At 64.9% G+C, this 21,208-nt stretch overlaps 3 protein-coding genes across 13 annotated transcripts in view; 2 read left to right on the top strand and 1 right to left on the bottom strand.

The window, feature by feature from the left end:
* The window catches only part of MYO7B (myosin VIIB), a 76,496-nt gene extending 63,060 nt beyond the window's left edge, over positions 1–13,436 (top strand). For both annotated transcript variants that reach the window (XM_004276906.3, XM_049712164.1), the window contains 17 exons: positions 1,824–1,941; positions 2,029–2,155; positions 3,219–3,385; positions 4,374–4,555; positions 5,376–5,506; positions 5,824–5,981; positions 6,140–6,293; positions 6,812–6,967; positions 7,827–7,932; positions 8,717–8,830; positions 9,056–9,143; positions 10,409–10,515; positions 11,001–11,186; positions 11,413–11,529; positions 11,747–11,830; positions 12,015–12,134; positions 12,546–13,436. In XM_004276906.3, coding sequence (XP_004276954.2) covers positions 1,824–1,941; positions 2,029–2,155; positions 3,219–3,385; positions 4,374–4,555; positions 5,376–5,506; positions 5,824–5,981; positions 6,140–6,293; positions 6,812–6,967; positions 7,827–7,932; positions 8,717–8,830; positions 9,056–9,143; positions 10,409–10,515; positions 11,001–11,186; positions 11,413–11,529; positions 11,747–11,830; positions 12,015–12,134; positions 12,546–12,647 — 2,217 coding nt within the window. In that variant the 3' untranslated portion in view covers positions 12,648–13,436. The remainder of the gene's footprint in view (positions 1–1,823; positions 1,942–2,028; positions 2,156–3,218; positions 3,386–4,373; positions 4,556–5,375; positions 5,507–5,823; positions 5,982–6,139; positions 6,294–6,811; positions 6,968–7,826; positions 7,933–8,716; positions 8,831–9,055; positions 9,144–10,408; positions 10,516–11,000; positions 11,187–11,412; positions 11,530–11,746; positions 11,831–12,014; positions 12,135–12,545) is intronic.
* The window catches only part of GPR17 (G protein-coupled receptor 17), a 397,229-nt gene that overhangs the window by 369,272 nt on the left and 6,749 nt on the right, over positions 1–21,208 (top strand). The window contains exon 1 of one of the 2 annotated variants that reach the window (XM_033400152.2): positions 20,700–20,882. The exons of the other annotated variant lie outside the window; for it this stretch is intronic. The gene's annotated coding sequence lies outside the window, so the exon portion shown is untranslated. Of the gene's footprint in view, positions 1–20,699; positions 20,883–21,208 lie in introns of those variants that run through there. 2 annotated transcript variants of the gene reach the window in all.
* Positions 13,567–21,208, bottom strand: part of LIMS2 (LIM zinc finger domain containing 2) — a 38,318-nt gene continuing 30,676 nt past the window's right edge. For 5 of the 9 annotated variants that reach the window (XM_049712178.1, XM_033400158.2, XM_033400155.2 and 2 more), the window contains exons 5-7: positions 17,697–17,846; positions 16,897–17,047; positions 16,018–16,729 (exon numbers count right to left, since the gene is read on the bottom strand). In XM_049712178.1, coding sequence (XP_049568135.1) covers positions 16,142–16,729; positions 16,897–17,047; positions 17,697–17,846 — 889 coding nt within the window. In that variant the 3' untranslated portion in view covers positions 16,018–16,141. The other 4 variants (XM_004276864.3, XM_004276863.3, XM_033400153.2 and 1 more) reach the window with 3 other exon arrangements.

Genomic DNA, 21,208 nt, shown 5'->3' with positions numbered 1-21,208 from the left:
CCTTGGGGACAATCCTTGAACGGGAATTTGGGGAAGCAAACCCTGTTGGTTGTTCCTGTTGTTTCCCAGCCTGAGTGGATGTGTTTACAGGGGAGAGACCATGGACGTTTTAGGGCTAGTACGAGACGGAGGGGAACGAGAGATGCACACAACCCCAGATGAACATGAGTGAGAAGTGGCTTCGTAATTTGGGAAGGGGGAGTTGGGGTGAGAGTAAAGAATTAGGAAATTCACACCACACTTTTTCCAAAGTGGACATAGTTTCACTGATTTTTTTCCATTAAACACTTAAAACCTGGGCATTACCAAATAAACCAGAAAATACAGACAAATAAAAAAACAACAGGGAAATCACCAATAATGTCACATCAAAGAGCTCATCCCTCTTAAGCTTGTGACGTGTGTCCTTCTAGACTGCCTTATTCACATGTACACAATGGAGACATGCATATGATTGGAGTGAGAGAAACACGCCTTTTTTGGGGGGGGCTGTGTTGGGTCTTCGTTGCTGCACATGGGCTTTCTCTAGTTACGGCGAGCGGGGGCTACTCTTCCTTGCAGTGCGCAGGCTTCTCATTGCGGTGGCTTCTCTTGTTGCAGAGCATGGGCTCTAGGCACGCGGGCTTCAGTAGTTGTGGCACACAGGCTTAGTAGCTGTGGCTCACGGGCTCTAGAGCTCAGGCTCAGTAGTTGTGGCACACAGGCATAGTTGCTCCGAGGCATGTGGGATCTTCCTGGACCAGGGCTCGAAGCCGTGTCCCCTGCATTGACAGGCAGATTCTTAACCACTGCACCACTAGGGAAGCCCAAAACATACCTTTTTAAAAAATAAAAATAGGATTATCATTAGATAACTTTAAAACATGCTTCTTTACTTCACTTAATAGTTTGCGGCCCTACTTCTGTGTCACTAAATACCGATCTCTGTTTTGAAGGGCTGCATAGTACTGTATTCATGAGTTATAATTCACTTTACTGATTCCTACTGATGAATGGTAAGGTCATGCCCCATGTTTCACTGTTAAAACAGCAAGGTGAACCTCTTTGTAGATACACCTTTTCTATGTTTGCCAGTTATTTCATCAGGATCGATTTCTAGAAAAGGGATTTCAGAGTGTGTGACTGTTCTAAAATCCCTGACACCCGTCGCATACTGCCAAGTCTCAGGTAGGATGTATCAACTTACATCCCCCAATCCAGTATCTGAATGTTACCCAACCACCTTTTAAAGTAGGAACCAGAGAAATAACATTTTATTCAACAAATTAACAAGAAAGCTCAGTTGGATGTTACAGCCAGCGATGAGCACAGAGCAGTGAGATGGGGAGAGGAAAGGGTGAAGGTGGGGGAAAGCCGAGGACCCTGAAAGACGCCTCCCGAATGTGCAGACGAAGAGCTCCGCAAAAGAGAGGCAGAGAGGGGCACCGGCAACACACAGACACACACACCGTGCTTGGCCTTGGGCACGGGGCAACATGCAGCCCCTTGAGGCCAGTGTTGGCGAGAGCCCGCCTGAGCCCGCAGACGGGGGCCTGCAGACAGGAGCCCGCAGACACCTGCACGTGACCCTCACAGGCTTCCAGGCTGAGGCAGGAGCCTGGCCCTACAGCCTCTGGAGCTCTGATGCCGAGGAGGGGAAAGCCTCCCTTCCTTCTCAAGACCGCCCACCAGAGCCTCCCACCCAGCCCTCGCCGGCACTGGCCTGGCTTTAGGCAGAGGCTTCCCAGAATGATCGAGCAAATGAGCACCCTGGGCGCTGGGTGAGCAGTTAGGTGGGGGGTGATGAGCGATGGAGGTGACACGGCACCGTGTCCTCCGAGCAGGTACCATACACCCAGAAGCAGACCACGCCGCTGGCCGTGCAAGAGCAGGTGGTGAACACCGCCTGCCTGAAGTGGCCGCTGCTCTTCTCCCGGCTATTTGAAGTCACCACACTCTCAGGTAACGGTGTCTGACCGGGTACGAGGGTGCCGCTGGGCCCACACCTCGGGCCAGCCCAGGCTTCACACTTCTGTCTCCTTCCGCCAGGCCCCCGACTGCCCAAGACTCAGCTGATCTTGGCTGTTAACTGGAAGGGGCTGTACTTCCTGGACCAGAAGGAGAAGGTGCTCCTAGAACTCTCTTTCCTGGAGGTCATAAGCCTGATCACCAACAGGTGGGTACCCTGAGGGAAGAGGCCCCAGATCTCTCTCTCCCCACAACCTCAGCCCTTGGGGGCTCCAGGAGAGACAGGGAGAGGAGGAGGGACATCGTCCCTGGGAGCCCGGCTGGCTCATACCACGTCCCACGCGTGGTGTGATGGCCGCTGGATCGGGACCCACCTTCCACTGTCCCAGGGCCAGCACTGTGTCTGCACATCACACGTTGCCTTCTCAGGCTTCCTTTAGAACCCAGCCCCCCCTGGAAAGGGGCACATAAGCTTGCAGCCTCCAGGCTGTACGTTCACTTACAGACTCCTTCCCTTCTCACGGGGCGGGGGAAGCACTCACTCGGAGGTACCAGCCGTCTGGGAGAGGGAGCGAGGGACAGGGCTGCGTGTGCAGGGCACACAGCAGCAGGAGGGCGGCCTTGCACGCCTGGTGGGACCTCGGATGCCCTGTCCCTGTGCTCTCCACGGCTCTCACCTTCTGAGAAGGCCTCCATGCCCTTCGGGAAGGCCTGCTTATGCCCTGCCAGAGCCCCTAATTGGTTAAAGCACAGCCCGGTGTGGCCACTGTGGTCAATACCAGTGTGTGCAGGGCGCAGGCTGGCCACCACTTACTGAGGCTGACCGTGCTGGGTGCTCTCTGCCATGCCAGTAAGTCCCCCCAGCACCCCCAGTCTGCAGATAAATAAACGGAAGCACATAGAGGCTGGGTAGCTCACCCAAGCTCACCCAGGCTGGCGCTCCATCTCAGCGCCACCATTCTTTGCGGTGGCCCTCCACGCTGGCCACCACCTTGCCTGCCCAGAGCTGACCCCACAGCCTGGGGCTCAATACCACCACTGCGTTTGGAGCCCATGGGAGCCTAAGCTCTGCCTCACCTGCCCACACACACAGCGGGGCCTGGGACCGGGGCAGACTTGCTCTCAGCCCCTGGCCCTGCCATGGCTCTGGACTCGCTGCTCGCTTTCTTCATCTGTAACTCAGGCGGGTGACCCCTCCCAGGCTGTCGAGGGGCTGACCCAGGGGGAGGGTGGAGTAGACCTCTGGTCACATTGCCCCCTTTCCCCCTCAGGGAGGCCCAGGGTGGGCAGAGGCTGGTGCTCTTGACGCTGCACGAAGAGGAGTTCAAGTTCAGGTCCCCCAGCAGCGTGGCCATCGCCGAGCTGGTGGCCATGTTTCTGGAGGGCTTGAAGGAGAGGTCCGTGTTCGCCATGGCCCTGCAGGACAGGAAGGCCACAGGTACCCAGCCAGGTGGGGAGGGGACCCGGTGAAGGTGGGTGGCTTGCTTGTGCCAGGTCCCGGTGGTGACGTGGCAGGCGGGGCACAAGGACTCGAGCAGAGAGAGGGAGAGAGGCCACCAAGCCCTCGGGGGGCAGCGGTAGGCAAGGCCTTCCCACGTGCAAGATGAGGAGACTCCAGGAGGGGTCTCAAACCCTCCAAAGTGAAGTGCGCTGAAGGCTGTCCTCGTGCTGGAAGCGTGGGGAGGGCCAGCGCCCTCACCTGCAGAGAACAGCTGGGCCACCCACCCGTGCCTTGCATACCATCCCCACAGCTGCCCTGTTGTCCCATTTTACAGGCAAGGACTGGAGGCTCAGAGAAGGGACACAACTTGTCCAGGGCCACACAGCTCAGGAGGGGGGTTGGGGGCGGGGTGAGCCCGGGCAGTCGAGTCCTCGGCCATGGCTTCCCTGAGCACGGCTGGAAATCAGGCTTCAGGAGGGAGGTAGCAGGGGAGGGCTGTGCACAGGGTCTTAAGTGCAGTAAGAAACGTCAGCAGAAGCTTTGCCCCTGGGGCCCATTCCATCCTCACAACAGCCCCAGGAGGGAGGGATGACTTTCTTCATTTTACAGTTGAGGAAACAGGCTCAGAGAGGTCACCCAGCTCCCGGGCAGGCTTGGTGACTGCCAGCTGGTATTCTGTTCCCTTGGTCCACCTGCCTCCCGGCTTGCGAGCCATCTCCTTGTCAGGTGTCTGAGCAGGTCTCCCCAGTTCCTGCCACCCCAGGCTCTGTGCCTGTCCAGGCCCCCTGAGGGCCAGAGCTCTGGGAATCCCACCACCAGCTCACTGTCAGGGTGGCCTTGGGCCCACTGCTCTGCATCTCCGTTTCCCCACCGGTCAAAGGAGATGGCCCACAGGGTGCCAGCCCAGCCTGTGGCCTCCGCTGAGCCCTTGGGAAACGGCATCTTCTCTGCCCCGTGTGTGTGTCCGTGTGACCTGGATTTGTAGAGGATGCCACCCTCCTGCCCTTCAAGAAGGGGGACTTGCTGATCCTGACAGAGAAGCAGGGGCTGCTGACCTCTGAGAACTGGACCCTGGCCCAGAATGACAGGACCAAGAAGACGGGGCTGGTGCCCACGGCCTGCGTCTACACCATCCCAACGGTCACCAAGCCCTCGGCAGAGCTGCTGGTAACTCATGCTCCCCTGCCGTCAGCTGGGTACCCGTGGGCACCTGGGGAAGTGGCCGAGATGCCCGGCCTGAGGTCCTAGCTCAGGGGCCTGGGACCCACCTCACGGATCCGGGGCAATCACGTCAGCTCTGCCGGCCCCATCGTCCTTCTGGGGTGACGGAGAGGCAGGAAGTGCTTGCGCAGTGAGTGCCTGGTGCAGCGCTCGGCATTTAGTAGGTGCTCAATCAGTGGGCATTCCTTCCACCCCTCCCACCAGGGACTGTCCTGGGGATGCATCCGTCCTTGTCTCAGCCACATTTAAACCCTGACCCGGGGGGCCACCCCACCCCAGCGCCCAAGACCAGCCCCCCAGGGGGACAGGACAGACAGGCCTTCCAGCGTGCATGTATTGAGCGCCAACTGCGTGCCCCGCGCCTGCAGTACAGGATTGAACACAGTAGTGTCCCCGCCCTCAAGGAGCACTAGGACGAATGACGACTTGATGGCAAGCGAACGGAGTGCCACCAAGGAGGAGTACCTGTTGTTATGGGAGCAAATCCTAGGGCGGGGGTCTGCCCTGTCTGGGAAGCCATCCCTGAGGGACTGGCACTTGTGCTGAGGCCGGAAGCAGTGGGCCTGAGAGCCCGCTTAAGGGAAGGGAAACAGGCTGAGAGACACTGAGTCACTGATCCTGGGTCACACAGCAGGTGACACAAGAAGGGTAGACCCAGGCCTATCCAGCCCCGTGGTCCGGCCCCTCCCGAGTCTCTGAGGCAACTAGGCTAGGAGGAGCTAGTGGGCAGGGGCTCCTGGACACCCACAGACCCGTGCCCTCACAGAGCTTGCTGGCCATGCCACCAGAGAAGCGGAAGCTGGCAGCCCAGGAGGGGCGGCCCGCAGAGCCGGCCCCCGAGGAGCAGCCTGAGGAGAAGCTGCACACCTTGGAGGAATTCTCCTATGAGTTTTTTAGGTGACTGCCCTGCCCACCCCCAGAACCCACCCCAAGCAGCCTCGCTCTCCACTCCCCGGGGGCTGGAGGCCATGAAAGCAGGTGCGCTGCCCGCCTGGCCTCTCTGGGCAGGGAGGGGACCCTCTGACCCTCCCCCCACCACCCCGTTTCTGAGCTGAGAGCTGTGGGCACAGAGGGCATCCCCGTGGAGACCTGCACCAGAGCCCGGGGCTCTCTTGCCACTTTGTGCGTGGGGCTCATGGTGGGGAGGGGACAGAGAGGGGCACGGGCAGAGGAGGCGTGAGGAGGGCCCTCACCCCCGCCTCGATCCCTGACAGGGTCCCGGAGAAGGAGACGGTCAGCAGAGCCGTGCTGCCCCTGGCCCGGCCCCGGGGCCGCCTGTGGGCCCACTCAGCCGAGCCGCTGCGGCAGCCTCTGCTCCGGCGCGTCCACGCCGACGCCGAGCTGCGGGATGTCGCCTGTCGGATCTTCATTGATATCCTTTCCCGGCCAGCCTGCCCCAGCCCCGCAGCCCGCCCGCCAGGGGGCCGGATCTCCCAGGGCACAGCGCTGCCCCGGGGTCCGCGCGGGCCTAGGCTCGGGGGTCAGCGGTGACAGGCAGCCCCGCCGGCGCATTCTCCTTGACGGCTGCACCCGTCCTCAGGTACATGGGCGACTACCCCTCTCGGAAGGCCTGGACCTCCCTGGAGCTCACCGACCAGATCTTCTCGGCGGCCCTGCAGGAGGCGGCCCTGCAGGACGAGGTTTACTGCCAGATCCTGAAGCAGCTGACGCACAACACCAACAGGTCTGCGGGGACCAGGGAGGGGCAGAGGGCACCGCACGCGCAGGTTGCCATGCCCAGGGCCCCCTCAGGCCTCGCCCCAGCCCCCGAGGCTGTGTCCACTGTTCAGAGGGGGAGGCGGCCCCTCATAAGGGCGACCCTCGCAGTAACGGTGGGAAGGTTGGGACCCGGTGTGTCCCTGACTTCCTGGGCTGGCCAGAGCCGGGGGTGGGGGTGGGGGAGGCAGACCTGCCCTGGGCCCTGCCTCTCCCCCTCTCTCCTTTGTCTCCTGGGCAGGCCCTAGCCTCTCTAAACCTCAGCGCCCTACTCCACAAAATGGGCACGATAGCATCCCCTCCCCTTCTCGTGGGCAGGGAAGCCAGTGGCATTGGCAGCAGGGCAGCGGCTGCCTTGCCCAGGGCCTCAGGCAGGCCTCAGCTCATAGCATAAATCCTACAAAGCCCCATCTCCCCGAGGTGCCTGGCTGGCCCGGGCTTCCGGGAGGGGGCCCCTCCCGGGCTGACCGGCACTTCCATCTGCAGGCACAGCGAGGAGCGGGGCTGGCAGCTGCTGTGGCTCTGCACCGGCCTCTTCCCGCCCGGCAAGGCGCTGCTGCCCCACGCCCAGAAATTCATAGACACGCGGAGAAGGAAGGTGCTGGCCCCCGACTGCAGCCGCCGCATCCAGAGGGTCCTGAGGTGAGCCTGACAGCTCCGAGGCCCCCGGGAATGTCGGCTTGGGGATGCCGGGGGGCCCCGCAGGTCCTCCAGGAGCTCATGGTCCACTGCGGACACCCGCCAGTGGAGCCAGACTCGGCTTCCTTTCTAGAAGCTGGTGTCAGTTTGTGGAGGCGGGACCAGGTCCCAGCAGCCGGGGAGGAAGATGGAGAGTGAGGCCCCAGAGGGTTGCAGGGCGGCCAGGCTGGTCAGTGGAGGTTTCTGGCCATGAGCTCCTCCTGCCCCTGTGGCTGCCTGTCCAGGGTAGAGAAGGAACTACCCTGAGGCCAGAGGAGGACCTTGATGTCCCCAGCCACCTGTGTGTCCCCCTAGCCCAGCCCACAGTAGTTGAGCTCAGACCCATCCCTGCCAGCCCATCCTGCAGTTCCTCCCTGGCTCTGCCTGCCCTCCAGCCCTGGCTTGGTCTCCTGTGTCTATGCAAGAGGGTGGGGTGACCTGGTGAGCAGACGTGACAGTGAGTGGCAGCCTGGGTCGCAGTGGGGAAGGTGGGTGTCCCCATCCCCAACCCCCTGCCCAGCTGTGTGGGAATGAGAACATGACTCACCCTGCCTACTGGTGCCGGGCCCAGGACCCCTGGCCAGCCTGGGTCCCTTCCCCATGTGTGTCCTCAGAACCTCGGGGCACCTGGGAGTGAGGCCAGGCTGGCCACTGCTGCCTCCTCTAGGCCATGTGCCCAGCACCGCAGGCAGGGCAGCCCCCCAGAACGGCGGTGGTCTCGGGGTTGGCTTTTGTTTTGTACCTGGCGCAGAGCTTAGCTTAGAGGCTGGGCCCAGGTGAGGGTGTCGGGTGGCATGTGCAGCACATGCACTGTCTGCTCCAGGACGGGGCCCCGGAAGCAGCCCCCCCACCAGGTGGAGGTGGAGGCCATGGAGCAGAACGTCTCCCGCATGTGCCACAAGATCTGCTTGCCCAACAACACGAGCGAGGTGAGGCCCTGCGCCCCCTGGGGACCCGCAGCTGGAGCAAGGTCCCTCCCCACGGGGGTCACCCGAGGAGAGCCGGGAGACACCGCCCGACACGGCTGTTTCCAATATAGAGTGGATGGTCTCCCCTTCAGCGCTCTCCTAGCCCTGCCCCGTCTCCCCCGAAACTACCGCTTCGCCCCACCCCAGTCCCCATGAGCATGAACTGAGTGCTGGGCGCCCTCAGGTGCTCCGGGCCACACAGGGGAGGGATGGGCCCCGGGGAGGCTGGAGTGCAGTCGGGAGTCTGGACGTCCCAAAGGTGTGGGGGGCATTCCAGGCTGGGCACAAGGGAGAAGAGGCCACAGGGCTGGGGGCCCCTCAGGCTTCCGACCCGGCCCCGGGACATGGTGAGCAAGGGCCGCCATGGGGTGCCTGCGGACAGAGCCCAGTCGGCCTCTGGGGACGGCGGAGGGGACAGGTGGGAGGCGGGAGACCCTCGGCCAAGGGGCAGCAGTGGAGCGAGGGTGCCCTCACAGCCCTCCCCAAGCGGACTGCGGCCTTGACAAAGTTCCCACAGTCTGGCGGCAGGCTCTCAGAGCAAGTTCAAAAGGCTGGGACTCTTGGGACCCCAAGACAGCGCGCCCTGTGACCAAACAGCGCATACATCCGGCCAGGTTTCCAGAGGGGGAGTCTTGCCCTTCTCAGGACAGGGCAGGCGCGACCCCAGCCCCAGTCAGCAGGCTGTTGAGGGTCACCCCGGGCCGAGCCGCGTCCTGAGACGTTCCCCTGCCCCCTCTCTGCCCAGATGGTGCAGGTGGGCACCAACACCCGGGTGCGGGAGGTGTGCGACAGCATCGCCGCCCGGCTACAGCTCGCCTCCTGGGAGGGCTGCAGCCTCTTCATCAAGATCGCGGACAAGGTGCGCGGCCCATCAGGCCAGGGGCCAGGAGGGAGGGAGGGCGGGCGGGCGGGCGGAGGTCTCCCACGTGCGCTGGGCCAGACCCCCCGCGGCACACAGGGTGAAGGGACGTAGGCAGGAGGGGTCGGAGCCCCAGTGCGGCACCTAGCCTCCCAGGCCAGAGATGGGTCCCTGGATGCCGCACACCTGCATGCCTCCCTGTGCCCTCCTCTCCACCCGCCCCAGGTCATCAGCCAGAAGGAGGGAGACTTCTTCTTTGACTCCTTGAGGCAGGTGGCCGACTGGGTGAAGAAGAACAAGCCCCAGAAGGAAGGTGAGGGGAGGGCTCTGTGGGGCAGGCTGGGGCCAGGAAGGAGGGGAGGGGCCGGGAAGTAGGGGTGGGGCGGGGAAGGAGGGGAGGGGCCGGCAAGGAGGGGTGGGGACGGGAAGGAGGAGTGGGGCGGGGAAGGAGGGGAGGGGCGGGGAAGGAGGGGAGGGGCCGGCAAGGAGGGGTGGGGACGGGAAGGAGGAGTGGGGCGGGGAAGGAGGGGAGGGGCGGGGAAGGAGGGGAGGGGCGGGGAAGGAGGGGTGGGGCCGGGAAGGAGGGGAGGGGCCGGGAAGGAGGGGTGGGGCCGGGAAGGAGGGGAGGGGCCGGGAAGGAGGGGTGGGGCCGGGAAGGAGGAGTGGGGCGGGGAAGGAGGGGAGGGGCGGGGAAGGAGGGGAGGGGCCGGCAAGGAGGGGTGGGGACGGGAAGGAGGAGTGGGGCGGGGAAGGAGGGGAGGGGCGGGGAAGGAGGGGAGGGGCCGGCAAGGAGGGGTGGGGACGGGAAGGAGGAGTGGGGCGGGGAAGGAGGGGAGGGGCGGGGAAGGAGGGGAGGGGCCGGGAAGGAGGGGTGGGGCCGGGAAGGAGGGGAGGGGCCGGGAAGGAGGGGTGGGGCGGGGAAGGAAGGGAGGGGCGGGGAAGGAGGGGTGGGGCGGGGAAGGAGGGGTGGGGCGGGGAAGGAGGGGTGGGGCCGGGAAGGAGGGGAGGGGCCGGGAGGCCGGGAAGGAGAGGTGGGGCGGGGAAGGGGCGTTGCAGGGATGTGAGGCGGGGCAGGGCTTGTCCGCCTCCTGGGCCAGGGTCAGGGGGCTCCCCGGGCCACTCCTGCATGGCTATGCCCATTCATTTATTCATTTATTCTCATTCCCCTTCATGTTCCCTGGGTCATGGGTAGGCCAGGCCTGGGGCCAGGCGGTCAGGCCCTGCCCCTGGAGCTCTCCCAACTCCGGCAGGGGCCGGGCATGCGGCAGGCCTAGAACACATGGCGGGACTGCGGGGTGATGGAGGGTGCATGGGGGCAGAGAGGGCGGAACGGGGCCTGACCCCACGGGGAGATCCGTGAATGCTGCTGGAAGAGGGGGCTTCCACACTCATCTTGAGGGATGAGGAAGAGCTGGGGCCCAGGGAGGAAGAGGCATGGAGGCTGTCCAGCTGGGGAGGCCGCAGTAACAAACAGCGGCGATGCGAGGGGCCAAGGGGCAGGGTGCGGGGGTGGGCGGGCAGCGCCCCGGGCCTGCTGGGCCAGGGACAGGCTTGGTGCTCACTGCCGCCTCTATCCAGGGGCCGCTGTGACGCTCTCCTACCAGGTGTACTTCATGCGGAAACTGTGGCTCAGCGTGGCCCCAGGGAGAGATGTGAAGGCAGACACCATACTCCATTACCATCAGGTACCCGGGCCGCCCCTCCTGGTGGGCGCCCCTCCTGGGGCCACCCTCGCTCCAGCCCACACCTGCCCTGAGAGTGGAGCTCAGCCGCCTCGCCCCTGGGCACCCAGCTCCCGCCCAGGGCCTCACGGTGGGCCCGCCGCGCCCCTGAGGGTTCTGGAGCCAGGAGCAGAAGGACAGCAGCGTCTGGAGACAGCGGCCGCACCATCACCTGCAGCATGCCTGCCTGCCGGGGCGGGGAGGCGCGCAGAGGGTACTGCAGCCCGTGGAGCACTGGCCCTTGCCCTGAAGGGGTAGAGCAGGCCTCGGCCTCCACGGCGAGACGGCAGGGAGCCCTGCCTCCATTCAGTGGCGTTCCCTCTGCTGGACACCTTACCCTGATGACCTTAGCTTTTTGCGGGCTCGGTTTCCTGGATGGGGGCGGGCTACCACATGAGCATGAAGCCGGGCGTGGCTGCAGCCTTAAGTCCAGCTTGTCCTTCACCCAGGAGCTGCCCAAGTACCTGCGTGGGTTCCACAAGTGCTCACAGGAGGATGCCGTCCACCTGGCAGGCCTCATCTACAAGGCCCAGTTTGGCAATGACCGGTCTCAGCTAGCTAGCATGCCCAAGGTCCTGAGGGAACTCGTGCCTGAGAACCTCACACGTCTGATGTCCTCAGAGGAATGGAAGAAGGTCTTTGGCAGGGGCTGGGGAGGGGCCCCTTGGCTGCTGTCCCCACAGGGACCCCGCCCAGGTGCCACCGTGGGGGGTGGCCTGGGTCCACTGTAGCACCTTCCCCGCACTGTCCACGGCCTCAGGCAGCAGCTGCCGCTCTGGGCCAGGACCTCGGGGCCTTGTGTGGCAGCCCGGTCGGGCAGTGGACTCCACTCAGGCCCTCACTGGCCCTTGCTTCCCCCAGCGCATCCTCCTGGCCTGTGACAAGCGCAGGGACATGACAGTGGAGGAGGCCAAGGTGGCCTTTCTGAAGTGGATCTGCCGGTGGCCCACCTTCGGGTCTGCCTTCTTCGAGGTGAAGGTAGGCCGCGCCCCAAGCCCGGCCATCCTGGCCAAGCAGGCCCCGCCCGGCTCTGGCCCCAGCAGCCTGAGCTTCTCCCCAAAACACGCCACGGGCAGGGCCAGCGGCCAGGTCTGGGGGAGCAAGTGTGCACGTGTGTGCGTGCGTGCGTCTCGGGGAGGGGCCGCCTGGCCTCCCAGGCTGGGCTGTGATCACTGTGACCCCCCTCCCTCCCCAGCAAACCTCGGAGCCCTCCTACCCGGACATCATCCTCATCGCCATCAACCGGCACGGGGTTCTGCTCATCCACCCCAAGACCAAGGTAGTGGCAGGACCCCGGGGACTGCGCCAGGGTCCTTGGGCCCCTGCGCAGCTGGGGCTGCCCTCCTGGGCTCCCACACATGGCCCCATGGGCTCTGGAGGACCCCGGGCAGCAGCTCAGACTCAGGGCCCCTGGGCCGTCTGGGCTTTGATTGGCTTCTACCCACCGCCCACTGTGCCCCCAGGACCTGCTCACCACCTACCCCTTCACCAAGATTGCCAGCTGGAGCAGCGGCAGTACTTACTTCCACATGGTGCTGGGGAGCCTGGGCCGGGGCAGCCGCCTGCTGTGTGAGACCTCTCTGGTGAGCCCAAGGCCCGGGGGCCTTCTCCCAGCCCAGACACGAGGGACCCAGAGGCTCCGGACACTGGGTTTCCCCGACCCTGACCCAACCCCCTGGCCACCAGGCGAGTTGCTCCCTGGGAGGACGTGGCCCCCATGCCTGGGGTAGGCAGGCCAGGCTGGGCCGGCAGAGGAAGGAGGTGCAGCTCAGGAAGGGCTGGGCGTGTCACCCAGGGGGGCAACAAGGCCTGGCAGGGGGGCCTGTGGTCCCAGGGAGGGAAGGGGACTCGGGGCCCAGCCGCAGGAGCCCTGTTTCTCTCTTCACGCCCTGCCCGGTGTGTCACTGAGGCAGAGGTTGGGCCCCGCAAGCTCTGGCCCAAGCCCCACTTAGCTGTACCCCTCAGACTCCGACCCCACCCTTCCCCCTGTCCAGGGCTACAAGATGGACGACCTGCTGACCTCGTACGTGCAGCAGCTGCTGAGCACCGTGAACAAGCAGCGGGAGCCCCGGACCTCAGTCCTGGCCAGTCCCTAGCAGCGGGGCCTCGTGCCCATACAGCCTTCCTCCGCAATCGGGGGGGCCTCATGCCCATGCAGCCACCCTCTGCAATCGGGGGGGGCCTCGTGCCCATTCAGCCACCCTCCGCAATCGGGGGGTCCTGGCGGCACTTCCCGAGGACCCTTCTCTGGGCCCAAGGCCTGCTCTCTGGTGGCAGCCTTTCAAGTCACCCTCTCCCCAGAACCCCTAGCACCACCACCCTGCGGCACCCCAGGGCCCCCCCCACCGGGTGCTGACTCTGAGGGCCGAAGGGCAGGGCCGGGACTGGCAGGCCTCCAGGCCGACGGACGGATGGCGGGGAGGACTCCCCCCCAGGAACGTTCAATAAAAGTTCCGCAGAACAGTGGGGAGTGTGTCAGCGAGAGACGAGGGTCGGGTTGGGGCTCGGGTGGGCAGCAGGTCCAGCAAAGGCTTCCTTCCAGAGAAAGCAAAAGGCACTGCGGCCCGTCCAGGCCCAGCAGAGGACAGCTCCGTCCTCATGGTGTGACTTCCTTCGTGTCTCCCTCCTCCCTTTCCTTCCACCCCCACCCCTTCCCTTCCTCTGCCTCAGACTGCAGAGACGCTTGCTACAGGCCCCTCTGCACACCTTTCCTCCTTCCCCCGCCCGGCACCGGACACGGGCTGCCGCCAGGAGGGTCTGCTGGAGGTGGTTGCTGGCTTCGCTGCCCCGAGGGCGGAGCCGCACGCGGGGCCTCGGAGCCTGGGCTGGGCGCCCACGGCCCCCGCCAGCCCTGTCGGAACCTGTCCCCCGACTCCACCCACCGGGCCAGCCTTCAAGGACTGAGGGTCTCTGTCGGCAGCCTGGCCCTGGGATGCCTGTCCGGTCTGGCGTCTGTTTCCCTAACCCTGCGGCAGCATATCCACCGCAATGTCACAAACCACGCAAGCGCTGGGGTCGTGTAGAAAAGCCTTCATTCGTTGTGCAAGTGTGAGTCCCAACCCCAGGGTCCCACGCTGTCCTCCCCGGAGGGCAGGAATGAGCCGCCCACCAGAGCCCACCACCTCCTGGCCCCAGGCTGCACCGGGTAGTCAGCGGGTGCCCTGGCGGCGGGGCGAGCGGGGGCCCTCCCGCTGCTGCGTGGGCTGAAGAAGCAGGACTCGCCGGCCTGGCCTGGGCACGAGGCTCCTGCTTGGCTGAGCGCGTGCGTGGTCGGGGGACTGCAGGGTGGCTCCCCGGGGGCGCCCACCCACATGGCCCTGGGGTCCGGGCGGCCGCCTGGCCGTGGGCTGCACCTGTGCCACGGGGGGCAGAGGCTGGCCAAGCTGCCACAGAATGCGAGCCACGAGGCCTCCTGCGGGGATGGGACAGGTCAGGACAGGCCGGCCCAGGTGACCCTGGCCCTACTTGCTTCTGTCCCTGGAAGACCTCGGGCCGAAGCTGTGGACGAGGACGTGTCACAGGCTTGCCACGCCCAGGCCCCTGCCCCGTGGCCTCTGGCCTCGTGGAAGGAGGGAGGGGAGGGACGGGACGCCTTGGGGGGGGGATGCTGAGCGGAGAGGCAGGGAGAAGCCACAGGTTCGGGCAGCGGGGGCGGGCGGCGAAGCCGGGGGGAGCAGGAGGACGATGCGGGCGGCGGGCGGGCCTCTCAGGCGGGCTGGAGGCCCGCGGACTTGGGCTGCGCCCTGCGGGCTGCCAGCTCCGACAGCTTCTTCAGCCGCTTCTTCAGCTCCAGCGGGAACTTCTCGTAGCACCTCTTACACACGGGCTTCATGTCGAACTCCACAAACTTGTTCCTGTACAGGAGGGGCAGCGGCCAGGAGAGCCGGGGTCTCCTCGGACCCCCGGCCCAGAGCCCACCACCTCCCCTACCCCAGCCTGTCCCCCCGCCAGCCGGCCAGGTCCGGGGGGCACCTTCTGGCCGGACGCCATGGGAGATGAGGAGACGGGCCTCCAAGCCTCCCTTTCTGCCTAGAGACTTCTCTGGAATGCTGAAACTCCAGAACCTTCCCTCTTGTCCTCAGACGCCGGGCCGCACCTCACCTCACCTCACTGCTCCAGCTGTCCTTCCCCTCTCAGCCTCCTAGGTGAGGTCTGGCTCCTTTGGCTCTGAGCGTGTTTCCTGCTCCCTGAGCCAGAGTGTCCTTCCCTCCCCAGAGGCCGGCGCCCTTCCGAGTGCGGAGGCTAGTGTGACTCTTCCTCCCACCATGCCCCGGGGGGGTCCCTGGACCTGCCTTCTCGGGGCTGGGGCTGCCCCTGCTCCCACTGCACCCCCAGGGCCTGATAACAGTGGTCGTTCAGGGAGGGTCCGACGAAGGGTAGAGCCCGTGGCAAGCCGACTCCAACGTGAGCCCCTGATGGGCTCCGGGGGTGGGGGGGGACACCCTGCAGGTCTCTGCCCTCCTCGGCCCCCGACCCCTGGGAGCCAGCACGACTTACTTCAGGGTGAGCCGGCTGTTGCAGGTAGAACAGGAGAAGCAGTGCACACACCAGGCCTTGTTGAGGGCCGACACCACTGTGAGGGGCAGATGGGGGCTTAGCGGCCGCCCCCCAGGCCAGCCAGAGGCCCAGCTGTGCACACGGAGGGCCAGCTGGGCACGCAGCTGCAGGACCCACAGCCCAGAGAGCGCGGAGGAACGGGGCCTGGGGCAGGAAGGGGGCACAGGGACAGGGGCCTTACCATCGCCCTCGATCACGTGGCTGCAGGTGTAGCAGACGTCCCCAAAGAGCTGTGGACAGAGCGGGTGTTAAACATGCTGCAGGCATTCGTGCCCCAAGCTCAGAGCCAGGAGTGTGGTCCCCACCCACCCCCCAAAGGGCAGCTCTCATCAGCCTCCTGCCAGGGCACAGCCTCAGGCCTGAGGGCCCATCAGAACTCCCCTCTGGGAAAGACAGCAGGTGGAGGCATTGCTCCCCCTAAGGCCCCTTTGCTCCCGCCCGTGTCCTGAGAAGTGTGGGCAAGGCAGTAACCCTGTCCTCTGTGCCAGGAAGGCTGGGCAGCTTCGCCAAGCCTGGCAGGGGGGAGGGGATGGTAGTATATGTCACCCCAAGAGCCCAGGACTTAACACTGCCATCTCATTCAGTGCCCGGGGCAGGCCTGGGCCACAAGGCACGTTTCTCAAATGGGGACGCTGAGGCCCCGAGCGCTGCCCCGGTCCCGAGACCCTGAGCTCACAGGCCTGGCCTCAGCACCCACGGCGGGGCCCTGGGGGCCGGCCCGTGTCCTCTCCTGCCATGCACACAGCCGCCTTCCCAGCCTGCGCCCTGCCGGCTCCCCGCAGCTCCTGCCTCCCCTGTCCCGGGCCCTACCTGGTTGTAGTGGGTCTCACAGTAGGCCAGGCCCTTCTTCTCATAGTGCCGGTGCCCCAGGAACGGCTTCTCACACTTGGCGCAGACAAAGTGCTGGGGTGGGGGGTGGGGGTGCAGGGAGGGCAGCGTCAGGCCTGGAGCGACCTCCCAGCACACAGCCAGGAAGCGGAGGCTGGTGGGTGGGGGGCCTCGCTGGGCTGACACCTCCACGGACTGCTCCTGGTCAGCAGACCCCACTCCTTCCCTGATGCCCGGTGGCGCTGCATCCTCCCCGGGCCCACGGGGCACCCTCGGCCCCCGTGTTGGGGCCGGCGAGGTGCCCAGGCCGTGGCGGGTTGCACCGCCTGCCTCTGGTGCACACCTCTACAGGCCCAGAGTCACCGGGCACACCTTCCGCCCGTGGAGGCCGTGGCGTGTGAGGATTTACCCTCCCCCGGGGGGCTGGGGGCCGTGCCAGGACCCTCGCCAAGAGGCCGCCCAGGGCAGAGACTGTGGGACACAGAGCTGGCCCGGTCACAGGCTTGCACGCCTCCCTGCCAGGTGGTGTCCCTAAGGCCATCAGAGCCCCCGGCGCAGGGGTGAGTGTTCCCGGACAGCCAGTCGGACACACCTGAGCACCTCGCCTGCAGGTGGGCCGGACACGCAGCCACTTCCGCCAACCGCAATCCCACAGGGCACCCCGGGCCAGTGTCCCCAAGGTGTTCTCATGACTTTGGAATCCTCTAGAAGGCCAGGATGGGGAGGGAGGGAGGCGGTGTGCCTGCCCAGCCATGGCCTGTGGGCTCAAGTCTGCTGGGTCCCGTGGACAGACCTGTCCCAGACCATGGGTGAGGAGGGATAGCACCTACGAGGAAGGTCCCCGCTGAGAGCCGGCCACATGGCCTGGGGGCTGGAGGGCGTGTGGAGGGGCTTCGGGGCCAGGCTGGCTGGGAACGGGAGCCGGGGCGCCCACCTGCTGTCCGGGCTGGCCTCGCTCACCTCCACGTGCCACTGCTTGCCCAGCGCGTTGACCACACGGCCCTCGATGGGCCGGCGGCAGGCCCCACAGATGGGGACACCCATCTTGTCATGGCACGGCAGGCAGTAGAGCTCGCCCTTCAGCTCGCGGGCCTCTGCAGTCAGCTCCTTCCTGGAAGACAGCGTGAAGCCCCCAGGTGACCACCCTGCCCTTCCGTGGCCTGTCGTGCTGGGAGGGTCACCCCAGCCCCTCCAGCGCCAGGGAAGCAGCTTCCTGAGACACACTGCCACCTCCACCCCCCACCAGCTCGGTCCCAGCAGAGCACCCGCCCGGGGCAGGCGTGGCTTTCATCTCTGCTCTCTTTGGAGACTTCCTGTGCCCCAGACGGGCCCCAGGGCACAGGATTCCCGCCCGGCCCTTGCAGAAGGCGGCCTGTGTCCGGCACAGATCTGTTCCCCGGGCCCCCGCCCTCCAGACCAGCACAAGGGCATGGCTCCGTGGCCTCTCCTTCCTCCCTCATCCGCTCCACCTCACGCTCACCCTCCGCACCTGGGATTCCCTCCTCTCGGCTTCACCGGCGGCGGGGGTGGGGGGCAGCCCTCCCTCACCCATGAGTCCTCCTGTCAGCCTCGCCTGAGAGGCGTTTCCTGCAGCAGTGCCCTCCCGGACCCATTCGACCTGCCCCTGCACCCCACTCTCTGGACGCCCCTCTCTGCCCCGCTGGTGTTCCCCTCCCGCCCCATCACTGCCCCTGGGCGGCCGGCCCACCTCCACCCGGCTCTCCCCCTTCCCGGCCAGCCGGGCCCGGCTGTGCACCTACCCGCAGTGGGTGCAGCTGAAGTGGTCTGGGTGGTAGGCGTCGTTCCTGAACATGAGGGGCTGCTCGTCGATGACCAGGTGGCAGCGCTGACAGACGTACTTGCCCAGGCCCTTGGCCTTCTCACGGTTGTGGCAGGGTCGGCACAGGTGCCTGTGAGAAGTGAGGTGGGGGTCAGGGGCAGAGCCACTCTTCCTGCCCGGGCAGCCTGGGCCACCTCCCTGGAGAAGACGCCCCCGGGCCCCCGCCCGCAGCTTGAACGAACGCCTGCCGGGAAGCCTCGGGGGGCTCAGCTCAGTGGTCCAGAAAAGCAAGCTAACAGTCCTGCGGCCAGGAAGGCCACGGGTGCACCCTCTAAAAGGAGCCTCTGCACGGGGCAGAGACCAGGAGGAAACACGGCAACATGCCGTGTTTGGACAGTACGGCAAATGTGGTGTTTTCCTTCTTTACGCTTTTTCTGAGCCTAGGACATCGTGTGTGGACGAGAGCAGACACTTCATGGGCATTTGCTGAAATTTTCATTTTATTTTTCAAATGTCTTTTAACACACACGAGTGACCGTATAGTGACTTTCGTGCCCAGCCCAGGGGCCAAGGAGTGCCAGGCCCGTTGGGCCTGCACGCCTGCTTCCTCAGGGGTCGGCCCGACAAAGAGGAACCCGGACGTCTACAGGCTCTCTCTGTCTCCAAAGACAAGTGCAGCTGTGTCAGATGGAGGCCCCCAGACCCAGGAACTGTCATTACAGAGTCTTTTTTGTAAAGACCTCAGAGTAATTTCTGATGTTACTCCCTCCATTGGGCCACAGCTGCGGTCTCTACCGAGAGAGAGAAATCCACATGGTTTCTGTTTCCTTGGGAGAAATCAACATGGTTTCTGTTTCCTTGGGCCTCAAAGGCGGCAGGAATTTAGATTCAGGGTCCCCGGGCGAAGTTGCACAAAGGCCCCAGTGCACTGCTCCCATCCCCCACCTGCCACCCCGTCTGCAAGTGCTCTCAGCATCCGGGCCCTCCTTCCCTCCCTTTCCAGGTCCCCAACCCACTCTCACCAGCCTCCCGGCCACCTGATACCGGTGCGGGCCTCTTTTAGGGGCAGGTCAGGGAGTCCACTTAAGAGAGTAACTCTCAGGAACCCCCAAGCAGGTGTGGTGGGCAGACCCTAGGTGCCAGGGCAGCCAACTCCATGGCCTTGACCGCAGTGCCTCCTACCGCGTTCGGATCTGGACTGCCCTGTGCTTGCCCTGAGTGTGTCCTAGCTCCCCGGGGTGAAGGGCAAGGGGCCCGAGGGAGTGCCCAGCAGCCACCTGCTTAAGCTGCTGACCAGCTCCCAGCTGTGCTCTTATGGACCCCGTGTGCCCCACGCAGGGCAGCGGCTCAGGACAGGTCTTCTGATGCGTAAGTGGGTGAATGATTGTAAAAGACAAGAAGGGAAGGACAGCGGGCGTCATCTCCCACGACGACGTGGCCACCGAGACTGGAAGGCCGTCTCCTGGCCTGGGACCCCCAGCTCACTCTACCGGCCCAGGGGCCACAGACGTGGCCTGTGGCTACAGTCCCCATCTCCCTTCCGTCCCCAGATCCCTGAAGCCCAGCGGGCTCTCCCCGCCCCACTCTCCCCCAGACACCCCAGCCCCATCCCAGGCCTCCTGCCACGGCGGGGCCACTCCCACGCCTGCCGCCTGCTGCGTCTCTGCCACAGACAGGGCATTTATTCCCTACAACCCCACTCCAATCCTGGTGACTCGTCTTTAGCAGTAGGACAACATGCAACCCATACGGAACGGTTTTTGTTTCAAAGATATAGAAATTAGCGCAACTCCTCAAAATTCTGTCGCAACGGTCAGTGCCCTTAAAACCACTGCCATCAGTCACCCGACAGAAGCCAGCCAGACTCCCACATTTCAAGTCACCGTGAGCCAGTTCTCCCAGACAGCCACCCCGGGCCACAGCGGGGAGGGGGGCCGCACACCCCACCGGCTCCCAGGCATGACAGAACTGAGCAGTCCCACTCTCTTGACGGAACCCCAGACGGGAAACGTCTTTTCAACAGACCTGATCCCAGCGCCAGATCTAAAGGCAACCTGCAGAATTTTTTCCCAGGTAGAATGAAGATGGAACCTAAGAATTTTACCACTGAGCTGCAACAGAAGAGAACAAAACACACACGCATACAGCCTGAGTTTTAGAGTGACACACGCTTGAGTCCAAATGTGGGCTCGGCCACCCCACTGGTTTGTCGTGGGCCAGTTACCTCACCTCTCTGAGTCCCAGTTTCCCCGTCTGTAAAATGGGCAGTGATCCCAAGTGCACGGGTTTGTGCGAAAGAATTTCAGACGGTACTTGTGGCAGGTACTTCCCAGGGATGGCTGTGTACATCTTTCAACGTTGTAACTGAAAAGTTTTCCCAGACTCCCAGGAGGAGCTGTGGGGCAGGTGGGCGGCGGGCCGCAGCGACCCTCTTCCCAGGCTTCCCGTCCAGAGGAGGAGCCCACACAGGCGAGGGCCAGGCCTCCGGGTCCCCACAGGCACAGACAGCGCCCCATTATGAGGCAGCCTGCAGCTGCGCCCCGCTCGAGATAAAGGCCGCGATTTATTCCGCACACCCAAACGGGGCCCCATTATACGGGGCAGGACACAAGGACCCTAAGCAAGTGTCCTGAAAGGGTCCCCTCTCATCGGACCGAACAAGACTCCTTGGCCTCCCACCCTCCCCATTCACAAGACCCCCTCTGCCGATGGCCAGTGCGGGCTTGGGCGCCCAGGCCCGTTGCCATGGCGGCCAGCCCCTCCCTGGCCCCCTCCCCGCCTCCCAGGAAATGACTCTGATCTGAAACGTCCTGTTGTGTCTGTCGGTCCCAGCCAGGCCTCCCACCCGGTCGGCGCCCACTCTGCGGCTTCGAAGACAGTCGCACACTCGGCCTCTGTGCCGCTCGGTGGCCCAGCTGGGGGCGGGGGGTGGGGGGACGGCTGGGACACACTGGAATATTCACGGCCCAGCGGCAGCAGAGGCAGCCAGAGGAGTGGCCCACCACACAGGGGACCCCTCAGGAATGAAGCGGCCTTTCAGGGCCCGAGGGGCTGCAGCCTCGCCTCCCCTCCTTAAATAGCCAGCCGGCCTCCACCACAGCTGCACGGAGCCCACCACCCACCCACAGGCTGCAGCCCACCTGCCGCCCCGGACCCGCCGACAGAGGTAAGGGCAGGGCCTGGCAGGGCGGGCGGGGAGCTCAGGCCCAGCAGAGGCGGAGGCAGCGCAGGGCAGTGACGCGAGCCCAGCCCCAGCCCCGAGACGCCTCTCTGTGGTCGGGCTCCGACCTACTTATCCAGGCCGCCCCGGTCTGAATGAGAGCAGCGCACAGGCAGTGTTCCTGTCTCCCTGTCGGGGCTTTTAAAGGAAGAGTGAGCGCCCGGCCTGCGGTCCCATGGCTGCAGTGACAGCCCCCGTGCCCCTCACCTCGAGCCAGGCGGCTCCGGGAGGGGCCAGAGGAGGAGTCGGGAGGGAGAGGTGCTGGCGGCGGA

This window comes from Orcinus orca, chromosome 7, assembly GCF_937001465.1.
Source record: "Orcinus orca chromosome 7, mOrcOrc1.1, whole genome shotgun sequence".
Taxonomy (NCBI): domain Eukaryota; kingdom Metazoa; phylum Chordata; class Mammalia; order Artiodactyla; family Delphinidae; genus Orcinus; species Orcinus orca.
Note: the sequence above shows the minus strand (reverse complement) of the source record. Positions and strands in the feature narration are given on the sequence as shown.